The sequence below is a fragment of the Schistocerca gregaria genome, chromosome 5, assembly GCF_023897955.1.
Source record: "Schistocerca gregaria isolate iqSchGreg1 chromosome 5, iqSchGreg1.2, whole genome shotgun sequence".
Taxonomy (NCBI): Eukaryota; Metazoa; Arthropoda; class Insecta; order Orthoptera; family Acrididae; genus Schistocerca; species Schistocerca gregaria.
Window position 1 is genome coordinate 156822947 of NC_064924.1, and position 25433 is coordinate 156848379.

At 42.9% G+C, this 25433-nt stretch overlaps 1 protein-coding gene across 2 annotated transcripts in view; it reads right to left on the reverse strand.

The window, feature by feature from the left end:
* The window catches only part of LOC126272800 (probable cytochrome P450 6a14), a 179031-nt gene that overhangs the window by 14133 nt on the left and 139465 nt on the right, over positions 1-25433 (reverse strand). The window contains exons 1-3 of one of the 2 annotated variants that reach the window (XM_049975961.1): positions 8884-8955; positions 4366-4631; positions 3131-3369 (exon numbers count right to left, since the gene is read on the reverse strand). The exons of the other annotated variant lie outside the window; for it this stretch is intronic. Coding sequence (XP_049831918.1) covers positions 3131-3369; positions 4366-4585 — 459 coding nt within the window. The 5' untranslated portion in view covers positions 4586-4631; positions 8884-8955. Of the gene's footprint in view, positions 1-3130; positions 3370-4365; positions 4632-8883; positions 8956-25433 lie in introns of those variants that run through there. 2 annotated transcript variants of the gene reach the window in all.

Here is a 25433-nt window from a genome sequence, read left to right on the forward strand (position 1 = left end):
ACTGCATTACCCTATGAAAATCCTCATACACTTTCTCTATCTGTTCATCTTCAGCTTGCGACGTCGGCATGTATACCTGAACTATCGTTGTCGGTGTTGGTGTGCTGTCGATTCTGATTAGAACAACCCGGTCACTGAACTGTTCACAGCAACACACCGTCTGCCCTACCTTCCTATTCATAACGAATCCTACACCTGTTATACTATTTTCTGCTGCTGTTGATATTACCCGATACTCATCTGACCAGAAATCCTTGTCTTCCTTCCACTTCACTTCACTGACCCCTACTATATCTGGATTGAGCCTTTGCATTTCGCTTTTCAGATTTTCTAGTTTCCCTACCACGTTCAAGCTTCTGACATTCCACGCCCCGACTCGTAGAACATTATCCTTTCGTTGATTATTCAATCTTTTTCTCATGGTAACCTCCCTCTTGGCAGTCCCCTCCCGGAGATCTGAATGGGGGACTATTCCGGAATCTTTTGCCAATGGAGAGATCATCATGACACTTCTTCAACTACAGGCCATATGTCCTGTGGATACACGTTACGTGTCTTTAATGCAGTGGTTTCCATTGCCTTTTGCATCCGCATGTCGTTGATCATTACTGATTCTTCTGCCATTAGGGGCAGTTTCCCACCCCTAGGACAAGAGAGTGCCCAGAACCTCTATCCGCTCCTCCGCCCTCTTTGACAAGACCGTTGGCAGAATGAGGCTGACTTTTATGCTGGAAGTCTTCGGCTGCCAATGCTGATTATTTATCAAAATTTAGGCAGTGGCGGGGATCGAACACGTTTTGATTATGTATCAAAGACACTACTCCAAGACCACGGGTAATATTTTTCGTCTAACCTACATTTCTATATATTCTTGGCACTACTGAAATGGTTAAATCACCACAGCTTTGTGCCCAGATACCACTTTTATGACTCTCTGAACATCATAAAAATCCTACCCAAAACTGGGTGAAGAAGGTTGTATCTTCGTCAAACACATTGGCCTATATGATAAACTCTACCAAGACCCACGAACCTACAGTAGACACATCATTTACGACCAACATATCCGGCTCGATAAAATACCTCGGCAAACGTTCCTCCTTAAATTAATAGTTGACATTCTTCCCCTAGTGTCCAACCAATAATAATGCCACAGCAAACTAGAACCATTTGAACTACTAATCATGCGTAAAGAGGGAATTGCATTCCTTCACCATCCTCCATACCTGCAAGGCCTTCATATGACATATATTTCTCTATAGATAACCTAGGTTTCCGCTCCACCAAACTACCTTCCTTCCAGAGCCATGTACACTCTTATCTTGCCTTCCGATCACGCTTATCCTCCTCTTTAATAATCGTTTATCAGCTCATCAGATTACGCTTCATCCTCATCTAGACTGAACGCCTATGCTTACATTTTGTGCTTCCCAGAAAGCACACCCCAATAATCTTATTATCCTAACGCTAATCCCCCAATTCTCAATACTGATACACTTTTGAACTACTGTGTCGACACATTGCACGTATCCGATATATACTCTGAGTTCCTTTCTTCTTACCCATACTCAAACTCCTCTGCCCCACCGCAAATTCTGTCTCACCTCATGTAAATCAAGATTACATTGACCATGACGCCGTGGTAACTCACTTCTTACACCCCCATGAAGTCAGTCCACTTAACCTCACCTAATTGATTCTTTCCAATTGCAATTCTTTTGCAGTCAGCAAAGTGCAGTACTTCCTCCGATTAGTTCAGCATCTTAGTAACACAGCTTTTGAAGTCTACAGTGACTATTTGTAGTTTTAATAAGGTCACTATAAAAACTAGTTTAATAATTATAAAAACAATAGAAATATTCCATCTTCTGAAACGATAATTAAGTGGACACCCTAGCTGCAAACAGGCGTTGATGTACTTCATTAGGGACATGTTGAAAATGTGTGCCCCGACCGGGACTCGAACCCGGCATCTCCTGCTTACAGTGCAGACGCTCTATCCATCCTTTTTTATTAAATCTTGTTATGTTCGTTATTGTTCGTTTCAATTGTTCGTGGCTGACGTCACCTGACGCCCGTTGAATTTCCTTATTGATCCATTGACTCAGGTTTTTTATTCTAGAGGTAAGCTAACCCTCTGACCGAACACGCTGAGCTACCGTGCCGGCAGTCCACCTGAGCCACCGAGCACAGAGGACAGCGCGACTGCAGGGACTTATCCCTTGCACGCTCCCCGTGAGACCCACATTCCCAACATGTCCACACCACTACATTCGTAGTGCGCCTAAGAGATGTTTGCCCATCATACTCATTACTCGTGGCAGATTAATCTACCAAGTCCCGCACGAGTTCGGGCATAGTGTCTGCGTTCGCACAAGAAGGTCAATGGCCGGGAAGCCATATTTTAACTATACATGACGATAGTACCTCTTCCCGAAGGAAACAGTTACTGTAGATGACGATGCAGCTTTGCTAGAAATGAAACGATAATTAAATGGACACCCTAGCTGCAAACAGGCGTTGATTGATATTTATATCACACTTCGTACTTTAAAAGTTTCGTGGCTGAAGAGCTTAATAGTATCCTGTTGCCAGCCACCCTTAAGCGTGAGGGCGAGAGAGTAAAATAAAATCAAAAGAAAAATGGTGAACATAAGAGTAAAAACAATAAAAACTGGCAGTGAGGCCTTGATCTCTGGTCTTCTATGATACACTAGTAAGCGTCGGATTTTACTGAATTATAAGTCCTATGTTTGTTTCCCTAATCCTTCTGAGATGCGAAAGTCTGAAAATAGGACTCTCACGCACTTCAAAATTGTTTTATTAAGCACCTAAAACCATTGCTGTATCCATTAAAAAAATTTCGCGTTCACGCTCACCAAAGTGACAGGGTGTCTATAGATACCAAGTAATAATACACAGAGCACTATATCTTATTTCTAAAGCTGGCAGTTTGATGCGTATCATTTTCACCAGTATTCAAGGCCTCTCACAGCAAATAAAAGTTGTTCAGAATGTTACAAATGCCCAATAATCTTACTACCATCGCAGGTAGAAGAGAGACCACGCTGCTCAAAATGCGTGATTGGGCTCGTTAAAATTTTCTGTAGTCATTGCAGTATTTGCTCACCTGGAACATGTTCTTCAGCTTGCCACTGGTAAACAGTGGGCTCAGTTTGTTGCGCAGACGGCGCCATCGATCGCCCTTCATGAAGAACAGCTGACCCTCCAGTATTGGGTCACCTACAGGGACAGGTTCTCGGTCGGTGAAGTAGTCAAAGTCCTTGACCAGTATTTGACGAATGAGATCTGGGTCGATGACCAGCAGGCGGGGTTCAAGTCCGCGATAATAGCCCACGTAGCGCTTATCTGAAAAAAAAAAATCCAATTAGTGACTAAAAAGTCCTGGTAAGAACTTGTTCTGAGCACTCCACCTGATATATGATCTGTATCTTCTAAAAAATAGCGAGCCATTGTTTTACGGACGAAAAGGTTGCCTCAATGAAGAGACTGTTACTTCACTCTTACCATTTTACGTAATCAGATAAAAGTTTTATACTGTTAACTAGAGTAGCCACCACCGGCCTTCATGAGAATAATTGGAGAAATTTGAGGATGGTTACCTGTAACTCTTATGGCGTGAACCAGGTCTTACGTCAAAATTACGAACTGTCGTATGACTCAAACTGCCGTTTGTATGCTTTCAGGTGGCATTGAAGGCCAGTTATCACTACGATTCAGTGGAGTAAAACAGAGTGTAGTGTCCGTCACAGATTGGCGTTTCTGTTCGCCTTCAGGTAACGTCAGTAATACCACATTACTCTCATTAGATCTTTTTGTGTGATGAAGAATGAATACCACTGTGCTTCACTATGTAAGGTCCTGCTGGAGGTGGTGCGGCCTTCCAACTTACTACTTAGGGCAATTGTAGGGGAACTTAACAGTTCGATGCCGATCGCAAATACTATTGAAATTTAATATTTTTCACATATCGATAGTAGGCGATGAAAAAATTGTTGATAAATTTTACAGGAGAAGCAAAAAGGTGATACAGATAAATTTCCTACATGTGTGACTATGTAGTAAAAGCCCATTTACTGACATATTAGAGAAACCCATGCACTTTCAAATTTGTCGGTGATAATGGATTTACTGGTTACTGGAATTACAAGGTTTTCGCAGACAGTTGGAGTAACGAGGTTTTATTGCGTATCACAGATGTGTAAATCGTGCCAGGCTTGAAAGAAGCTTACTGATTCCTGTGTCTAGACAGTTGGAAACTGCCAAAAAGGAGCTGATCTAAATGTGATGCTGCATTCCATAGCATTTTGTAGATGGATGATTTCTTCTCTGCAGTGTACATACCTCTGAACTGATGGTAGAGTTCGTCGAGGTCCTCTGACAGCATTTGTTTCTGCACGATGGACTTGTAACAGTTCCCAAACGGCGTCCAGGGTCGCGACTGTGGGGCGCCCTTCTCTGTCCAGTAGCTGAAGTGCCGGAAGTAGCACACCCACAGCACCAACGCCGCGGCGATCACCACGAGCGCCACCTCGTCCATCCAAGAGTCCATTTGCACCAACATGGTGAGGGTCTGGTGTAGGCTGCGGTTATCAAGGCGATCCTGAACTCTGCGAACAGCATACAGATACTACCGTAAAATCGAAGTAGAGCAGCTCAAATGATGGTGGGCTGATGAAGTAACCTTCCCCTGTTCATGACTAACTGACTGCTTGTAGTTGACAACGGAGGGCACACAAAAAGGGTGGGGTGAAATATTTATTTCCAATGACGATTTGCAGATTTCGTTTTTATATCGAAAAATATAATTTTATTTATGTTATGTCATTATGTCATTATGTTTATGTCATCCAGTAAAAATTTAAGTCAGGCGTCATTCTGATCTGCGGAACAGTAGTGTTTTGAAAGTCCACATTGCCTTTAAGTTGCATTTCGTTGAAATATATAGGATGGAATACAGCGCTGTCATGTGTTTCTTGTTTTGGACTTTTTATTACAAACGCGAATATAAGCTTGGGTACAGCGAACTGTAGAAGAGTCGGTGAAAAGAAGATGCCTGACAGCTGACAGCGCTGATGCGAACTTCCACCTGCGAAGCTTCAACAGCTGCAGTCTAAGCAAACCAGCCCTCTGCTGAGCTTTGATAACACCATTGCCGTAGAGACGTATGCAAAACCGCGTTAAGTATTTGGTTGAGGTAGAAGCATGAAGCACGAGCGCCAACCCCACCACAGTCAGCGATCTTGTTTTGTAGGCTGTACTACACCTTCGCGGTTGGACAAAGGAGTGCCTGGCAAATGGAACTCAGCGCGTCTTTCTTAACGGGGAGCAGGTACATCAGGTGTGCCACAAGGGTGTGGTAAGGGCCTGGTGATGAAGGTTTACAACGAGTCTCCTTTCAATAGTTACCAAATGGGGAGCTGAACTGAAAAAAGAAACACAGAGAAAGAATGCAGTGTTATATTGCGTGTTTGTTGGCAATAAATGATGTATGAAACACACGGTCTAGACACGTTAATGTGATTACCTACTCAGATGCCTGAATAAGCACCTTTTTCAGAGCAGACGTGAGGGAAGTGTGAGGTTCTGGAAGGTACCGAAAGAAACACTACTGGCCATTAAAATTGCTACACCAAGAAGAAATGCACATGATAAACGGTTATTCAGTGAACAAATATATTATACTAGAACTGACATGTGTTTACATTTTCACTCAATTTCGGTGCATAGATCCTGAAAAATTAGTACCCAGAAAAACCACCTGTGGCCGTAATAACGGCCTTGATACGCCTGGGCACTGAGTCAAACACAGCTTGGATGACGTATAGAAGTACAGCTACCCATTCAGCTTCAACACGATACCGCAGTTCATCAAGAATAGAGACTGGCGTATTGTGACGGGCCATTTGCTCGGCCACCATTGACTAAAAGTTTTCAATTGGTGATAGATCTGGAGAATGTGCTGGCCAGTGCAGCAGTCGAACATTTTCCGTATCCAGAAAGGCCCGTACAGGACCTGCAACATGCGGTCGTGCATTATCCTGCTGAAATGTAGGGTTTTGTAGAGATCGAATGAAGGGTAGAGCCACGGGTCGTAACACATCTGAAATGTTACGTCCACTGTTCAAAGTGCCGTCAATGCGAACAAGAGGTGACCGAGACGTGTAACCAATGGCACCCCATACCATCACGCCGGGCGATACGCCAGTATGGCGATTACGAATACATGCCTCCAATGTTCGTTCACCGCGATGTCGCCAAACACGGATGCGACCATCATGATGCTGTAAACATAACCTGGATTCATCCGAAAAAATGACGTTTTGCCATTCGTGCACCCAGGCTCCTGTTTGTGGTGCAGCGTCAAGAGTTACCGCAGCCATGGTCTCCGAGCAGACAATCCATGCTGCTGCAAACGTCGTCGAACTGTTCGTGCAGATGGTTGTTGTCTTGCAAACGTCCCCATCTGTTGACTCAGGGATCGAGACGTGGCTGCACGATCCGTTACAGTCATGCAGATAAGATGCCTGTCATCTCGACTGCTAGTGATACGATGCCGTTGGGATCCAGCACGGCGTTCCGTATTACCCTCCAGAACCCAGCGATTCCATATTGTGCTAACAGTCATTGGATCTTGACAAACGCGAGCAGCAATGTCTCGATACGATAAACCGCAATCGCGATAGGCTACAATCCGACCTTTATCAAAGTCAGAAACGTGATGGTACGCATTTCTCCTCCTCACACGAGGCATCACAACAACGTTTCACCAGGCAAAGTCAGTCAACTGCTGTTTGTGTATGAGAAATCGGTTGGAAACTTTCCTCGTGTCAACACGTTGTATGTGTCGCCACCGGCGCCAATCTTGTGTGAATGCTCTGAAAAGCTAATCATTTGCATATCACAGCATTTTCTTCCTGTCTGTTAAATTTCACGTCTATAGCACGTCATCTTCGTGGTGTAGCAATTTGAATGGCCAGTAGTGTATATGGAACCATACTGACACTAGTGCCGTGGCCACCGGTCCTAGATTTCTCGGTCGAGGATCTATGGTGCGATCAGCCCGGTCGAGGTGGTCCCACAGATTCTCGATTGGTACCCTAGGGACCTTAGACGTACACCGCGATCTGTGTGACAAGTTTCGTTGTCCTGTTGGTAGATGCCATAGTGCCGAGAAAATAAAAAGCTGCATATAGTGGTGGACATGGTCCCCAAGGATGAGAGTAGACTTGTGTTGATCCACTGTGGCTTCTAGAATGATTAGATTACCTATCGAATGCCAAGAAAACGTTCTCCAAATCATAACGCTCTCTACTCCGGCCTGGATGCTTTGCTGCCCGACGATTCACGATATACTCGCCAATGGCAATCTGTCCGATGGCGCATAAAACGTCTTCGGGTGGACCTATTGCTGGCTCCAAAGACTCAGTCCCACCTGAGGTCCTCGGCCGGAATTTTCTCTCTGTTCTTGGCGAGTTTGGCAGCTCAGAAATTATCTACACAGATGGATCACGGGTCGACGGTCTTGTTGGCTTCGCTTACGCTCACGTTGGCCATACGTAACAACGCTCCTTGCTGGATGGCTGCAGCGTATTCACTGCAGAGCTGGTTGCTATCTATCGCGCTCTTGAAGGTATCCGCTCCTGCTCTGGTGAGTCCATCGTCATTTGTAGTGACTCCTTAAGCAGCCTACAAACTCTCGACCAGTGCTTCCCTAGGCATCCTTTGGTACTATTAATCCAGGAGTCTGTTTATGCCATCTGCAATCCATGTCGGGATACCAGGCAGCGAACATGTTGACAGCCTGGCCAAACAGGCCACCAGTAAACCATTTCTGGACATTAGCCTGCCGGAGACAGATTTGCGAGCAGTCTTCCGCCGCAAAGTTTTCGCGATTTGGGACACTAAAATGGCACACCCTGAGCACACCAAATAAACTTCGTGCTATTAAGGAGACGACGAATGTGTGGCGGTCATCCATGCGAGGTTCTCGCAGGGAATCGGTTGTCCTTTGCCGGCCCCGCATTGGTCATACGTGGCCGACGTGGTAATACATGGTTACCTACTCTGTCGCCAGGACCCACCACAGTGTCGCTGTGGCTCCCTTCCGGCTGTCATCCACATCTGGGTGGACTGCTCAATTTTAGTCGCTCTTCGACCGACTTTTAACCTTCCCAGCACTCTACCTTCGGTGTTGGGCGACGATGCCTCAAAATCGAAATAGATGTGATCTAAGTGGCAGGTATAAATCACTGTTTCAACTGGTTTCACGTGTGTTTACGTACACTCGATCTTCAGCAGAGATTTTCAACTGCTTCTGCCGACATAATGACGCTAAACACAGTCTAGCCCGGTACAGCCCGACTGTGTGTGTTTCCAGGCGGCAACACCATACTTATACGAGTGGCTTCCATAACATTATACATAAAATTACGCTTTGTTGCCACATGGCAATACCATGCGATAGCGGGTTCAGAATCTAAAGGGCTTGTCAATTAAATAAAAATCTGGTATCAATGGCCAAAAACCTGCTGCAGCTTAGATGATAACGAGATCGAAAAATGAATGAAATTAAGAAGAAACGAGAATCGTTTTGTTTTGAATATCCAAGCGGATTCAAATGTTATATTATACAGGCATCAAACACAGACATACTGGGCTATAGAAGGAACTGTACGCGAGTTGTTAACTAGCCATGAAGTGATCTCTAAGCTACCAAGCTCATTTACTGTATCAGGAAAACGTACGAAGGCTACACTTTCTGATCCGTGTGCATATTCGGATCCTTTCCACCATACGCAATCCTAGTGTACAACACCTAAAACAGCGTTTGCTGAGAACATGTAATTGTCAGATGCTTACCACGTGCAGTACCAAGATATCTTCACGTGGTTGATTTAGACAGGTTGCAGTGATGTACCTTCTGCTCTGACTGGCGTTACGGCGGCGCATCTGTGTTTATATGAGGTCTGTGTGATCTGATAACGAGATAAGCGACAGAGAGACGATTCAAACCGACAGGAAGACTGCAGCTAATTACGTGCACACTCTCGCCCTTTTCTGGCGTTTATCATCGAGTATGGGATCAGCTGTGTTACGTTACTTGACAATTCCATTGTACTGAACTTTAAGGCCGGATGGCCTTCCTGTCGCCACACTTCTTCAGATAACTTAACGGAGGGCAATCGTGCTCGTCATCTACTAGTGAATCGTTTGAACTTTGTTCTGTGCGTATTCGCATTTTAAACGTTAGTGTGTCGTATTTTCTGTGACGGCGGCAGCCCACCATTTGCCTAAATGATGTGGAAAATAGCCTAAAGTGTCGTATTTTCTGTGACGGCGGCAGCCCACCATTTGCCTAAATGATGTGGAAAATAGCCTAAAAACTACACTAGGCTTGCTGGCGTACCAGACTAACGACCGTTAATCCTCCACGTGGATTGTATCCTAGTCTGTTTCACCTTCGTGTTTGTTAAGATTGCAAGATGTATGTTGAGCTGTATTTGTAGGTAAAGTTCCTTCGCATCAAAATATCCGTATTTCAAGATTAATCGACAGTAATCCGTGAACTTGTGATGATTTGGTGCCTAACTGAAATATATTGTCGTACTAGGACATCAGTTGATCATACTACGAGGGTAGTCATAAAACTTTGATTATCACCTCGAAACATCAAGCCGTGACCTTTAAATTTGATCCTTTCCTACATATTCACTCTGGACTAAAGCACACTGTTCCCTGCTGTGCATTACTTGTAGGAGACTTTTTGTAGACTTGTACGTTCTCACCAGAAGTACAGTAATTCTTTCTTATGCAAGGAAACATGAGGAAATCGCTGCAAGTCGTGTCACTAGGATAAAGGAGACGGGAGGGAAAATTTAGTAGTCAAAAGCAGCAACATGAATTACTGTTCCCGGCGACAAATATTTGGGGTGTTGTCGTTTATTATAAACACTCCCTTGGACAACCTCGAGCAACACTTCAACTTGACATCCTCGTGCAACCTTCACAGTAGATTTCGTTAGAATGGTCATGTGACGGTTTCCCTTACGATCGTAATATGTTAGCACTATATCATGGCATCCCAAAAAATAAAAATAAATACTCAACACCACCTTTCCCCGATGGTGGTTGGGTTTAGCGCAAAGAGGTATATAATTTTGTAACGTCAACACACTCAACTTATTAACAAGGTGGGTATAACGCAACGACCTCCATAAACATATTGATGCAGCATTATCTTTCTTTTCTGATCGAAATCTAACGTGGAATTACATTAATCTGAATTATAAATCATGCCCAGTTTATGTTCAGAGTGGCAGAAAGTATATTAAGAAGTCGTCAAACTTCAGTAGGGAAGATGTATTGATTATATATGCGGTGTCTCCTTTTCGATACGTCCGAAAAAGCAGACACCATTTTGATCCTGCAGCCACTCCGGCCGGCTATTGATTGTGTCTTGTCATTGATGTGATTTATATACGACCAGAATCCCTTTGGGTTTTCTGCCCGATTCCGAGACAGAGTGTCGTTGTGGAAATTATTAAAAGCATCTCGCATTGAAGCACGCGCTATATTTCGAACATCCGTAAAACCTTGCCAAAGTTCGAGATTTTGCGTTCTTTTAAATGTGGAATACTTCTCTGTTGCTTCTGCAACAGCGATCTGATCCGTTTTGTGTACCGTGGGGGATTAGTACCATCACCCATTAATTTATGTATTATACAGGGTGGTCCATTGATCGTGACCGAGCCAAATATCTCACGAAATAAGCGTCAAACGAAAGAACTACAAAGAACGAAACTTGTTTAGCTTGAAGGGGGAAACCAGATGGCGCTATGGTGAGCCCGCTATATGGCACTGCCATAGATCAAAGGGATATCAACACCGTTTTTTAAAATAGGACCCCCCCATTTTTTATTACATATTCGTGTAGTACGTAAAGATATATGAATGTTTTAGTTGGACCACTTTTTTCGCTTTGTGATAGATGGCGCTGTAATTGTCACAAACGTATGGCTCATAATTTTAGATGAACAGTTGGTAACAGGTAGGTTTTTTATATTAAAATACAGAAGGTAGGTACGTTTGAACATTTTATTTCGGTTGTTCCAATGTGATACATGTACCTTTGTTAACGTACAATTTCGGAGAACGCATGCTGTTACAGCGTGATTACCTGTAAATACCACATTAATGCAATAAATGCTCAAAATGATGTCCGTCAACCTCAATGCATTTGGCAATATGTGTAACGACTTTCCTCTCAACAGCGAGTAGTTTGCCTTCCGTAATGTTCACACATGCATTGACAATGCGCTGACGCATGTTCTCAGACGCTGTCGGTGGATCACGATAGCAAATATCCTTCAACTTTCCCCACGGAAAGAAATCCGGGGACGTCAGATCCGGTGAACGTGCGGGCCCTGGTATGGAGCTTCGACGACCAATCCACCTGTCATGAAATATGTTATTCAATACCGCTTCAACCGCACGAGAGCTACGTGCCGGACATCCATCATGTTGGAGATACATCTCCATTTTGTCATGCAGTGAAACATCTTGTCGTAACATAGGTAGAATGATACGTAGGAAATCAGCATACATTGCACCATTTAGATCGCCATCGATAAAATGGGGGCCAATTATCCTTACTCTCATAATGCACCGTACATTAACCCCCCAAGGTCGCTGATGTTCCACTTGTCGCAGCCATCGTGGATTTGCCATTGGCCCAATAGTGCACATTATGCCCGTTTACGTTACAGCCGTTGGTGAATGACGCTTCGTCGCTAAATAGAACGCGTGCAAAAATTCTTGCCATCGTCCCGTAATTTCTCTTGTACCCAGTAGCAGAACTGTACACGACTTTCAAAGTCGTCGCCATGCAATTCCTGGTGCATAGAAATATGGTACGGGTTCAATCGATGTTGATGTAGCGTTCTCAACACCGACGTTTTTGAGATTCCCGATTCACGGGCAATTTGTCTGCTACTGATTTGCCTATTAGCCGCGACAGCAGCTAGAACACCTACTTGGGCATTATCGTTTGTTGCAGGTCGTGGTTGACTTTTCACATGTGGCTGAACACTTCCTACATCTACATCTACATCCATACTCCACAAGTTACCTGACGGTGTGTGGCGGAGGGTACCTTCAGTACCTCTATCGCTTCTCCCTTCTATTCCAGTCTCGTTCGTGGAAAGAAGGATTGTCGTTATGTCTCTGTGTGGGCTCTAATCTCTCTGATTTTATCCTCATGGTCTCTTAGCGGGATATACGTAGGAGGGAGCAATATACTGCTTGACTCCTCGGTGAAGGTATGGTCTCGAAACTTCAACAAAAGCCTGTACCGAGCTACTGAGAGTCTTCTGCAGAGTCTTCCACTGGAGTTTGTCTGTCATCTCCGTAACGCTTTCGCGATTACTAAATGATCCTGTAACGAAGCGCGATGCTCTCCGTTGGATCTTCTCTATCTCTTCTATCAAACCTATCTGGTACGGATCCCACACTGCTGAGCAGTATTGTGCAGTGGGCGAACAAGCGTACTGTAACCTACTTCCTTTGTTTTCGGATTGCATTTCCTTAGGATTCTTCCAATGAATCTCAGTCTGACATCTGCTTTACCGACGATCAACTTTATATGATCATTCCATTTTAAATCACTCCTAATGCGTACTCCCAGATAATTTATGGAATTAACTGCTTCCAGTTGCTGACCTGCTGTATTGTAGTTGAATTATATGGGATCTTTCTTTCTATGTATTCGCAGCACATTACACTTGTCTACATTGTGATTCAATTGCCATTCCCTGCACCATGGGTCAATTCGCTGCAGATCCTCCTGCATTTCAGTACAATTTTCCATTGTTACAACCTCTCGATACCCCACAGCATCATCCGCAAAAAGCCTCAGTGAACTTCCGATGTCATCCACAAGGTCACCTGAAATCACTCTTGCTTCGGAAGACTTCTCTCCATTGTGAATGACATGCTGCGTTCTGTTATCTAGGAACTCCTCAATCCAATCACACAATTGGTCTGATAGTCCATGTGCTCTTACCTTGTTAATTAAAAGACTGTGGGGAACTGTATCGAACGCCCTGCGGAAGTCAAGAAACACGGTATCTACGTGGGAACCCGTGTCTATGGCCCACAGAGTCGCGTGGAGGAATAGCGCGAGCTGAGTTTCACACGATCGTCTTTTTCGAAACCCATGCTGATTCCTACAGAGTAGATTTCTAGTTTCCAGAAAAGTCATTATACTCGAACATAATACGTGTTCCAAAATTCTACAACTGATCGACGTTAGAGATTTAGGTCTATAGTTCTGTACATCTGCTCTTCGTCCCTTCTTGAAAACGGGGATGACCTGTGTCCTTTTCCAATCCTTTGGAACGCTACGCTCTTCTAGAGACCTACGGTACACTGCTGCAAGAAGGGCGGCAAGTTCCTTCGTGTACTCTGTGTAAAATCGAACTGGTATCCCATCAGGTCCAGCGGCCTTTTTTAAGCGATTTTAATTGTTTCTCTATCCCTCTGTCGTCTATTTCGATATCTACCATTTTGTCATCTGTGCGACAATCTAGGGAAGGAACTAGTGTGCAGTCTTCCTCTGTGAAACAGCTTTGGAAAAAGACATTTAGTATTTCGACCTTTAGCCTGTCATCCTCTGTTTCAGCACCATTTTGGACACAGAGTATCTGGACATTTTGTTTTGATCCAACTACCGCCTTGACGTAAGACCAAAATTTCTTAGGATTTTCTGTGAAGTCAGTACATAGAACTTTACTTTCGAATTCATTGAACGCCTCTCGCATGGCCCTGCTCACATTACATTTCGCTTCGCGTAATTTTTGTTTGTCTGCAAGGCGTTGGCTATGTTTATGTTTTCTGTGAAGTTCCCTTTGTTTCCGCAGCAGTTTTCTAACTCTGTTGTTGTACCATGGTGGCTCTTTTCCGTCTCTTACGATCTTGCTTGGCACATACTCATCTAACATATATTGTACGATGGTTTTGAACTTTGTCCACTGATCCTCAACACTATCTGTACTTAAAACAAAACTGTGTCCTTAACTAACGTAACTATCCGGCGACAGGTCCGGACACTTGGATGATGTCCCGTTTGCGACTATTATAGCGCCATCTGTCACAAAGCAAAAAAAGTGGTCCAACTAAAACATTCGTATGTCTTTACGTACTACACGAATATGTAATAAAAATGGGGGTTACTATTTTAAAAAAAAACGCAGTTGATATCCGTTTGACCTTTGGCAGCGCCATCTAGCTGGCCAACAATAGCGCCATCTGGTTTCCCCCTTCAAGCTAGACGAGTTTCGTTCTTTGTAGTTTTTTCGTTTGAAGCTTATTTCGTGAGATATTTGGTCGGATCACTATCAATGGACCACCCTGTATATCTCTGAAGTGCCGTCGATACTATCTCTCTGAAATCATTCCACATCTTTCCTACGTTTACGTGTTCAGATCGGAAGGAGTGGAGACTGTCTCTTAAAAAGGCGTTAAGAGCATTTTTATCGGCTTTTTCAAATAGATGTACTTTGCATTTCTTTTTGATGGCGGTGCGTGTTACGGTTTTCAGCCTAGCAGCAACTGCCTTGTGTTCGCCAATCCCTGTATTCGTCATGATACTCCCTATTTGTCCAGGATTATTTGTTGCTAGGAGGTCAAACATGCTTTCGCAACCATTTACACTTCGAGTAGGCTCATGAACTAATTGTTCAAAATAATTTTCTGAGGTACATATTTGAAATGAGACTCAAGTTTTCTTTGAACTGTTCAGCAACTATATCTTCTGAGTCGTGAGGCAGAGGGTCGGTAAAACCATCCAGTTAATAGTTTAGTCCGATTGTCAAATATAACCTCTACCCACACTATTTCGCAGGAACGAACTACTTCAATTTCACTACAACGCAAACTACTTCTGACGGCAACAAATACACCACCACTAGCTGTATTTAATCTGTCCTTTCTGAACGCTGTTAGATGGTTTGAAAATTTTTTATTTGGATTTATTTCCGTCTTTAGCCAGTTTTCTGTAAACTATTTGAGCTTGAGTGCTTTCCTTTAGGGTTTGGAGCTCCGGTTCTTTCCCAACACAGCTACAACAATTTACAACTACAATACCGATCGTTTCTAAACTACCTTTGTGTATTTTACCTGCCCCCTTTTAGACGGACGCCCTTACTGTTGTTTTCTGGGACCCTCTCACCTAAAAAAAAAAAAAAAGAAACGAAACAGTCCTTTCCACACAGCTCTCGCTACTCGTGTAGCCACTTCCTCCTGACTATTAAGCGGAATCCGGAAACCTACCACGCGATGGCTCAAGTCAAGGAATCTGCAGCCTACACGGTCACAGAACAGCCTGCGCATCTGATTCAGACGCTGCACTCGGCCCTGCACCAAAGGACCACAGTCGGCTCTGTCGACGATGCTGCACATGGTGAGCTCCGCTTTACACGTCCAGTTTCAGCATTTCATTAATGCCATCCTCAGGCTCCTGCATGTTAAAAACAACTAACATGTAGTGTATGTCAAGGTATACCTGGACATTCCAGAAAATGAAGCGAATAATAAAATCCTTAGAACTTGCAAACTGATACTTATGTCTCCTCGAGATTTATAACAGTGAGGTTGTTGCTGTTACGTGGTGTGACTTCCTGTAATCAATTCGTTTGCATAGCATTTTTACCTGTTGCATTTTTTAAACCAAACTGACATTTTCCCCAGGTCAAATGTTGGGTAATTCGGCGTTTCATGACTGCAGTTCATTTGCTGCATTTTGGTTGGTGATTTTTCCTTTGTTAAAAATTACCTTTCTCAGCGAAGATGAATCTACATTTTTCCAATACTTGCTTCCCTTCTTTGTCTAGGGGTCATAGTGGTACATCCAGTACTCGTCCATGGTGATTTGGGAGCTAAGGAAGTCCTCTTGACTGCCACAGCTGCAAAGTTTTCGTTGCTGTCTCGGTTCGTCGTGCTTTTGGTATTGGTGTGGGCTGTCGTGGAGTATAGCTGGTGGTGACCGTTTCATGATCAAAACGTTGTGCAAGATATAATGTACTGATCCACGACTTATTGTCAAGTTTTCCACTAGTGTCTCAACTATGCTACATCGCTCTTCGAGCACCATGGCCTCAACTTCTCAGGCGATTCCTGATTCTTTCTTGGTCATTCAGACTTATTTGGCAACATTATCTGCTTTATCAGTTTTTTTTCCAGCAGCCCTCAGGCAATATAAGGTTTACCATTCCATCGCTAAAACACATTTCAGTCAAAAAAGATGGGACGAATCGATGCAGGCAAAAGATCTTCGTACAGTAGGCTTCAGGCACCCAAGTATTCTGCGTTTCAGCTAGAGTTCGGAATAACATTAAAGCCTCATCTCTCTTCCTTCCAATTATTCTGTATTGTTTTTAGTTTTCTGACGTAAATCAGTTTCAGACAAATCTTTATCTCTGCTCCTAACTAGTAATCTATAATTCACTCCATGTTTACTATTCGAACGGTAGCTGAAGTGAGTGATCGTGCGAAACGAAAATTAGTCTACTTTGCTTATTTTTATTCGCTTATGTCGTATGGTATTATATGTTCGGCTAACTCTTCTCATTCTAAAAGGATAATTTTGGCTCAGAAACGGGCGGTTCGGACAATAAGTGGTGTAAGTTCGCGAACCTCTTATCGACCCCTGTTCACGAGTCTGAGTATTTTGACGTTGGCCTCTCAATATATACATATTCCTTCTTGTTAACAATATTAGCTAATTCCCAAGAATAAGCAGCTTTCACTCAGTTAATACTCCTCAGAAATCAAACCTGCATTTGGATCGGACTTCCTTAACTCTTGCGCAGAAAGGTGCTCAGTATACTGCTGCATCCATTTTCAATAAGGTACCACACGAATTCAAAAATCTTTGCAGTAATCCACTCGCTTTCAAATCGAAACTGAAGAGTATCGTCATGGGTGACTCCTTCTATTCTGTGGAGGAGTTCCTTGAAAAATTAAGCTGATTCTTGTTGTATTGTTGACTGCGTTTGCTTAAACTTATGGACTGACTTTTTTTGGGTTCATAAACATTTATTTATACCTGTTTTTACTTTTATGTTGTAATTTCATGTACTGACACGTTCCATGACCTTGGAGATTTGTTCCTCAGTTTGGTCCCACGGTACTTGATGTGCAAATAAAAATAAATAAATTAGTTGATAACTATCAATGGAAAAATAATTCTGTTAAAAATGCAAGATCATAAATTATTGCATCATAACAAGGCTAACTCCAAAGCGATCTACTGCTGCTATCGAAAAAAGGAAACTTGCGCACATCCTTCTTTATGAGTTATCACTCGTGCAAACAGCTCGATAAACTAGTTGACATCACCGAACAGGACGAGACAGAATACAATACAGATAACGTGGAAAGTAGAGTGGGATTTCAAAGTAAGAGATATCAAAAAGGTTCCGGTGCATCAAATTATATTTGGAGATTTGACGACTGGTGATAAGTTTGTGATATCATATCCGCCTGCCGGACGAGGTCAATTATTGTTTATGATCAAAGCAAAACTGAGTTACCCGCGGTTTAATTAAAGACTCACGACTGCCAGTTGTACGTTCCCAAGGAAAGATGAAGCTGCCATCATGATTTGTTAAAATTACTCCAATTTAGCAGCAAGGAGAGAAGAATTTTTGCAAAACTAAACAAATTTCTCTTTAGAAAGAGATTTTCACTCTGCAGCGGAGTGTGCGCTGATATGAAACTTCATGGCAGATTAAAACTGTGTGCCGTACCGTACTCGAACTTGCCAGCGAAAGGAAGAGGTCCCGAGGACTACCAGGAAGTTTCAATTTTCTCTTTGCTATCCAAAAGCTAAGTGCTTGATGAAAACTCGTTCCTCTGTTCGGGAATCCTAACTTAGTAGAAATTTAATAGGGTCCAGCGTGCAACTTGTTCTTATTTGCGTAGTAGGTACGACTCAGGAACAGCATTATTTCAAAAGATGCTTTGAATGTCGCCTTTCCTGTTTCTCATCGCGCATTCTGAAGTGGATAATGGTATAAAACACATGAAAATAGACTTCAAGAATGAAACACATTCTTACGTTATTGTTGCAGGTTCAGAGCTTTAGTCTTACGGTTTAGAATGTCCAGCACCTTCATACTTTACTATTACGTGTTCGGAGCACCCGACATCTTCTTACGTTACTGTTATAGGTTCGGAGCACTTAACATCCTCTTACCTTTTTTCTATGGGTTCAGAGTATGCAACACCTCCTTGCATTACTGGTTTTGGTTCAGAGAATCCAAAATTTTCTTACATTACTGTTATGGGTTCAGAGCACCCAGCATCTTCTAACGTTACTGTTGTGGTTTCAGAATGTTAACTATATACACGATGTCCAAAATGAAAGTGGCCTGGAAGATATTTATAAGACTGATGCAAATTTATCCTTGTTAACGAATAAGAGATCTGCCTGTCAGTGAACACGCTCGCAATAGCTGCTTCGATGAGTCAATCGGTTGCTCTCACACGTCTACACATGTGCGTCTCCCGCATGCTGTGTCCCAAATACTTTCCTGCGACCTTAAGGTTGAATAAGTTAGAAGAGGAGATGCATTTAGTGACAAGCTGGATGCAACACACAATAATGGTTATAATAAAACAGCGCGTGTATCTGGTTGAGTGTGATGCGAAGCATAATTCGTGGAAAAAAGTATGCAGAACTGCTTGCTCGAGTGTTTAGGACCGGAAGCGTCTTGATAAAACCTCCAGAAATGTCACCAATGCAAAATGTACTAGAAAAATGGCGAGAAACGGGCTCTAGCAAATAAAAACCGATAATATCCGAAATATTCGAACACTTAGAGTAAGTACTTTCTGGGACAGTTTTGGTTTTCCTACTCAGTATGACAAACACGTTGTTACATTCATGGATCGAGTACGGCTCCCGCGGTTCGTATTGCGATACATGGAACTGATGACGTATCTTCAGACAGAACCCATTAACGGCAAAGATACTAGTGCCAATTTTTCGATAGCTTTCCGCAAGGTGTCATTACCTGCTGCAAAAAGTTTAAGCGCTGTGTGTCGTCAGTCACATGTAACAGAATCAACAGCTTACGAGCCTTCCACAGGTAACAGGACAGGAGGACGAGTGGAGTGAAGACACCGTAGAAAGAAAAAGTCACAAGTGGAAAGTTACTTAGCAAGTTCAGAAAGTAAGTTACACGTGGTGTCTCACGCTAAGTCCTTTGCGCAACAACTGTGGCATTTTCAGAAGAGAGTGCGTGTTCCAGGTTACCAGCTGGCAAATCTCTACTGCGGTACTGGTAATAGGTGCTTCACAGGATGCGACTGAAATAGAGCGCCATGTGGGCGCGAGCTCCTATGCTGAAGTATGCTGGACAGTACAACTGCTGTAGACAAAACTTCTAAAATGAGCACAGATTTACTGTGATATTGTGACGGTATATGAAGCAAATGCAATGTTGCGTCAAGCTGTGGTGAAATGTTGTCAACAATTTCACCTCTAAGGTTTCACAGGGTGATGTGGATAGGGAGGTCTAGACCTACTACCACGCTGTTTCCATCTTTTTGGCAAAGTGAAAGAACGTCTGGGAGAGGGGGGGGGGGGGCGGGGAAAGAGGTTTTTCCAACGATAAGGAAGCTCACACTGTTGTTCTATTGGTAGAATGTCCCGACCGTTGTTAACACAGACTTGGTGACTACGCTGAAAAATATTGTCATGTAACTGTGTCCCTTTGAAGTGTATTTCAGCATTCAATCAAAATTACCTGGCCTTACTTGTGTATCTTACATTTTTAGTTTTCTCGTAACTACATAATTACAGTTACAAGGCAAACACACCGTTCGAAGGAAAATGGCGTCAAAGTCACTCTTCCTACATAGGTCTCTGAAGGTCAACGAAGGTCAAGAAGGTGGCATGAACGTCCATTTACAGTGTGTGTTCGAGGTGATGACCATGGGTATCAATGCAGAACTGCAATCTTCTTAACATGGACTGAGTGGTATTCCTTATCACATCGGCACTTATCTAAGCACATGTTCTGCCAGTTCTCTCGCGCATATCTTCAGGTGTAGTTGGACCGTCTTTATAAACAATGACTTTTATGAATCCCTTCAAGAAAAAATCCAGAGGCTTCAAGTCTGGCGAACGAACCGGTCACGGCACATCTCCTCCGCGTCCAAAACAAAATTAGGGAATTGACTCTGCAACTCATTTCTAGCCATCAGCGAAAAATCTGCCGGGCACTCATCGTGTTGATAGGACATTCTATTCCTCGTTCCTACAGGTTTTTCTTCCGATAACAGACCTAATGTTACTTGCAGGAATGTGATATACTTCCTACCAACAAGATTTCAAAAATATTTCAAATGGCTCTGAGCACTATGGGATTTAACTTCTGAGGTCATCAGTCCCCTAGAACTTAGAACTACTCAAACCTAACTAACCTAAGGACATCACACACATCCATGCCCGAGGAAGGATTCGAACCAGCGACCGTAGCGCTCACCCGGTTCTGGACTGTAACTCCTAGAACCGCTCAGCCACTCCGGCCGGCATTTAAGATTTCCTTCCATGAAATAGGGACCTATAATTCTGTCCTCCAGAATCCTACCCCATACAGTCACCGACCACGGTTTTTGGTGTGCAACTTGCCGCAGCCAACATGGAGTTTCAGTTGCCCAATAATGCATGTTATGCAATTAACATTTACATGGTTTGTGAATGTAGCCTCGCCAGTAAATAAAATCAAATTAATAAATGCATCATCCCTCTGAATCCGCATTTGAGCCCGTTGGCTGAATTCAATGCGACGCATAGAATCCGTACCAGTTAATCTTTGGTGGAGACTGATATTGTAAGACAATATTTATGGCGATGCAGAACACGAATAACAGTACTCTGTCTCATGCCAGATTCCCTTGCGATTTGACGTGAACTAACACAAGGATCTCGAACCACAGTGGCAAGAGTACTACCAATTTCTGTTTCCTCGCCTTTGCCGGATATGTTTCCCATACGTTAAAGATCCAGTTGTTCTCAATGTATCATACATATATTTAAATATATGACGTCTGGGGCAAGTACCTTGAGGATACCTTTTCAGCATATAAGCCTCTAGCTCTCACTGCATTTCGTTGGCATTCTCCGGAAATGAGAAGCATATCAGCTTGTTCTTCGAAGGAATACATCATTCACATTCGCTTGATTCGACGATACTAGCCTTATCGTTCCTATTGGGGTTGCACTACGAAACAGTCCAATGGTTTTTACATGTCAATGGCACGTTAGATGGATACGCCGTATTCGGCGAATATTAACTATCTGCACGATATACGAGAGGAAATGTCAGAGCATGTGCTTCGATAAGTGCCGAAGTGATAAGGAATACCACTCAATCCATGATAAGAAGATTGCAGCACTGCACTAATATCAATGGTCATCACTTCGAACACATTCTGTAAGTGGACGTTCATGCCACATTTTTTACCTTCGTTGACCTTCAAAGAACTTAATGTTACACATCATTGGATTCGTCTCGATAGCCGCTGTCAGAAAATAAGTTCTAAACTATGGCATTCCATTAAAAAAAGAGAGCTCACCTTCCTATCTCAAAGCGACCCCACCTAGCCACAAAAAACCAACTTGATATTGTAGCCTCCGTTGAGCCATGTAACATTCGTCAGACACACTTCCAGCCCCTATCATATTTTCAGTTATTCTAGGTGGCAATAATTAGTGACTCACCATATATATAGTGGACCATTGATCATGACAGGCCAAATATCTCACAAAATAAGCGTCAAATGAAAAAACTACAAAGAACGAAACTTGTCTAGCTTGAAGGTGGAAACCAGTTGGCGCTAAGGTTGGCCAGCTAGATGGTGCTTCCATAGGTCAAACGCATATTAACTGCGTTTTTTTAAATAGGAACACCCATTTTTTATTAACATACTCGTGTAGTACGTAAAGAAATATGAATGTTTTAATTGGACCACATTTTTCTATTTGTGACAGATGGCGCTGTAATAGTCACAAACATATGGCTCGCAATTTTAGACGAACAGTTGGTAACAGGTAGGTTTTTTAAAATTAAAATACAGAACGTAGGTACTTTTGTACATTTTATTTCGGTTGTTCCAATGTGATACATGTACCTTTGTGAACTTACCATGTCGAGAGAGCGCATTCTGTAACAGCGTGATTACCTGTAAATACCACATTAATGCAATAAATGCTCAAAATGATGTCCGTCAACCTCAATGCATTTGGCAATAGCCGGTCGTGGTGGCCGACCAGTTCTAGGCGCTACAGTCTGGAACCGCCCGACCGCTACGTTCGCAGGTTCGAATTCTACCTTGGGGATGGATGTGTCTGATGTCCTTGGGTTAGTTATGTTTAACTAGTTCTAAGTTCTAGGGGATTGATGACCTCAGCAGTTAAGTCCCTTAGTGCTCGGAGCCATTTGAACCATTTGAAACCTTTGGCAATACGTGTAACGACATTCCTCTCAACAGCGAGTAGATCGGCTTCCGTAATGTTCGCACATGCATTGACAATAAGCTGACGCATGATGTCAGGCGTTATCGGTGGATCACGATAGCAAACATCCTTCAACATTCCCCACAGAAAGAAATCCAGGGACGTCAGATGCGGTGAACGTGCGGATCATGGTATGGTGCTTCGACGACGAATCCACCTGTCATGAAATATGCTATTCAATGCCGCTTCAACCGCACGCGAGCTATGTGCCGGACATCCATCATGTTGAAAGTACATCGTAATTCTGTCATGCAGTGAAACATCTTGCAGTAACATCGGTAGAACATTACGTAGGAAATCAGCATACATTGCATCGTGTGCCCGACTGAGACTCGAAGTCCGACTTCGAGTCTCGGTCCAGCACACAGTTTTAATCTGCCAGGTAGTTTCATATCAGTGCACACTCCGCTGCAGAGTGAAAATCTCATTGTGGACACATTACACCATTTATATTGCCATCGATAAAATGTGGGACAATTATCCTTAATAATAATGCCGCACCATACATTAACCCGCCAACGTCTCTGATGTTCCACTTGTCGCCGCCGTTGCCCAATGGTCCATATTATGCCGGTTTACGTTACCGCTGTTGGTGAATGACGCTTCGTCGCTAAATAGAACGCGTGCAAAAAAATCTGTCATCGTCCCGTAATTTCTTTTGTGCCCAGTGGCAGAGCTGTACATGACGTTCAAAGTCATTGCCATGCAATTCCTGGTGCATGGGAATATGGTACGGGTGCAATCGATGTTGATGCAGCATTCTCAACACCGACGTATTTGAGATTCCCGATTCACGCGCAATTTGTCTGCTACTGATGTGCAGATTAGCTGCGACAGCAGCTAAAACACCTACTTGGGCATCATCATTTGTTGAAGGTCGTGGTTGACGTTTCACATGTGGCTCAACACTTCCTGTTTCCTTAAACAACGTAACTACCCAGCGAACGGTCCAGAGACTAGATGTTGTCGTCCAGGATACCGACCAACATACATAGCACACGTCCGTTGGGCATTTTGATCACAATAGCCATACATCAACACGATATCGACCTTTTTCGCAATTGGTGAACGGTCCATTTTAAAACGGGTAATGTGTCACGAAGCAAATACCGTCAGCACTGGCCGAATGTTACGTGATACCACGTAGTTATACGTTTGTGACTATTACAGCGGCAACTATCACAAAGCGAAAAAAGTGGTCCAACTAAAACATTCATATTTCTTTACATACTACAATGAATATGTAATAAAAAATGGAGGTTCCTATTTTTAAAAAATATCCATTTGACTTACGACAGCGCCAGCTAGCGGGCCAACCATAGCGCCATCTGGTTTCCCACTTCAAGCTAGACGATTTTCGTTCTTTATAGTTTTTTCGTTTGGTGCTTATTTAGTGAGATATTTGATCGGATCACTATCAATGGACCATATATGTGTTTACTGTGGTTTTTTCTCACAAATGCTGGGATGGTGATCATAAAGTTAGCGAAGTTATTACTGGAATATCTTTCTCTCTCTAACTACAAGACCTTTTTTTGTATATATTGTGAAAAGTGACGCATAAGAACAGATCGGTACACTCTCCTTATCGGAGGTCAGTTAACGAAATGTAACATATTACCACACTGTAAGTAATAGTACTCCCTGAAGTTAGCTAGTGTCCGTGTGTGTATATGAAAGAATTCTATGAACTGACACCATCATCTATAAATGCCCCAGACGGTATGATTGGCTGGTGGGTTGGTTGATTTGTTAGGTAGGGGCACTAAACTGCTGAGGTCATAAGTCCCTTGGAGACGATATGCACCTACACTTTCACATCTGGTTACTGTGAGCAAACTGAGCCGATAGACACGATATTTGAATGGACAATTCCACAATGATTTTCGTAATTCCATTATGTTGACTAATATATTATACATCTGATACATAGTCCCCATTTGATAGTATGTTTCTAACAATTTCAAGTACATCACATTCATCATTACAACATTGGCAACCCATTTTTCTGACGGACATTAATGTTGCTCTGGCAGTTGCGTCGATTCAGTCTTGGATAAAAAACTGGATTTAATCAGTAGTATTTCCCCACGTCCAAATTATGGGAGAGGCTGCTTTTCAACGTTTTGGGCTGTGCGAGTTGAATTTTCATCATTAAGATGGAAGAACTGCTTCACGAAACATAAATGAATAGAATAATAGCGAACTGATGGCCTTACTCGTATTATAGAGTCTTAAGCAGTGACATCGAAATGAAGTTGCCCCCTCCCTTTCAGTCATTTACTGATGGCAGCTAGGTGGCAGAAATTAATAAAAGATGTGTCTCTCGGTTTCAGAATAAATGTGAAGTGCGATATTCGTTCACTGCAGAAGAAAGTGACCTCGATCATAAAGTCATTTTCGGGAAGTTTTTTCTGTAAATTTTAATTTTCCGGAAGGTTGGTTATTTTTCTGTAGCAACCACTACGATGTCACAGCAAACGGAACACCAAGTATCGCATGCAAAGAGATGGTAAATATATTTTAGAGAGGTGCGTGTCACCCAGATGGCAAAAGTTGCCTTTGCTTTACAGTGTTCTAATCACGTTTCAGTAGTACAAGTGGACGTTTGAAGAATGCGGGTGAATTTGTTGCAGACAGAAAATATCGGTCCTTCAAAAAGACAACAGCGGTTGTATACTTCACCACAACGAGAGTATTTAACACTTTACTATTGGACACTAAAAAGAAGATTATTGAGAATACCTGTCTCAGTATCCTTCGATATCTACGGAGATTGAACAAAATGGGAATACTGCGTGAGAAATGAGTGCTTGAACATAAATTC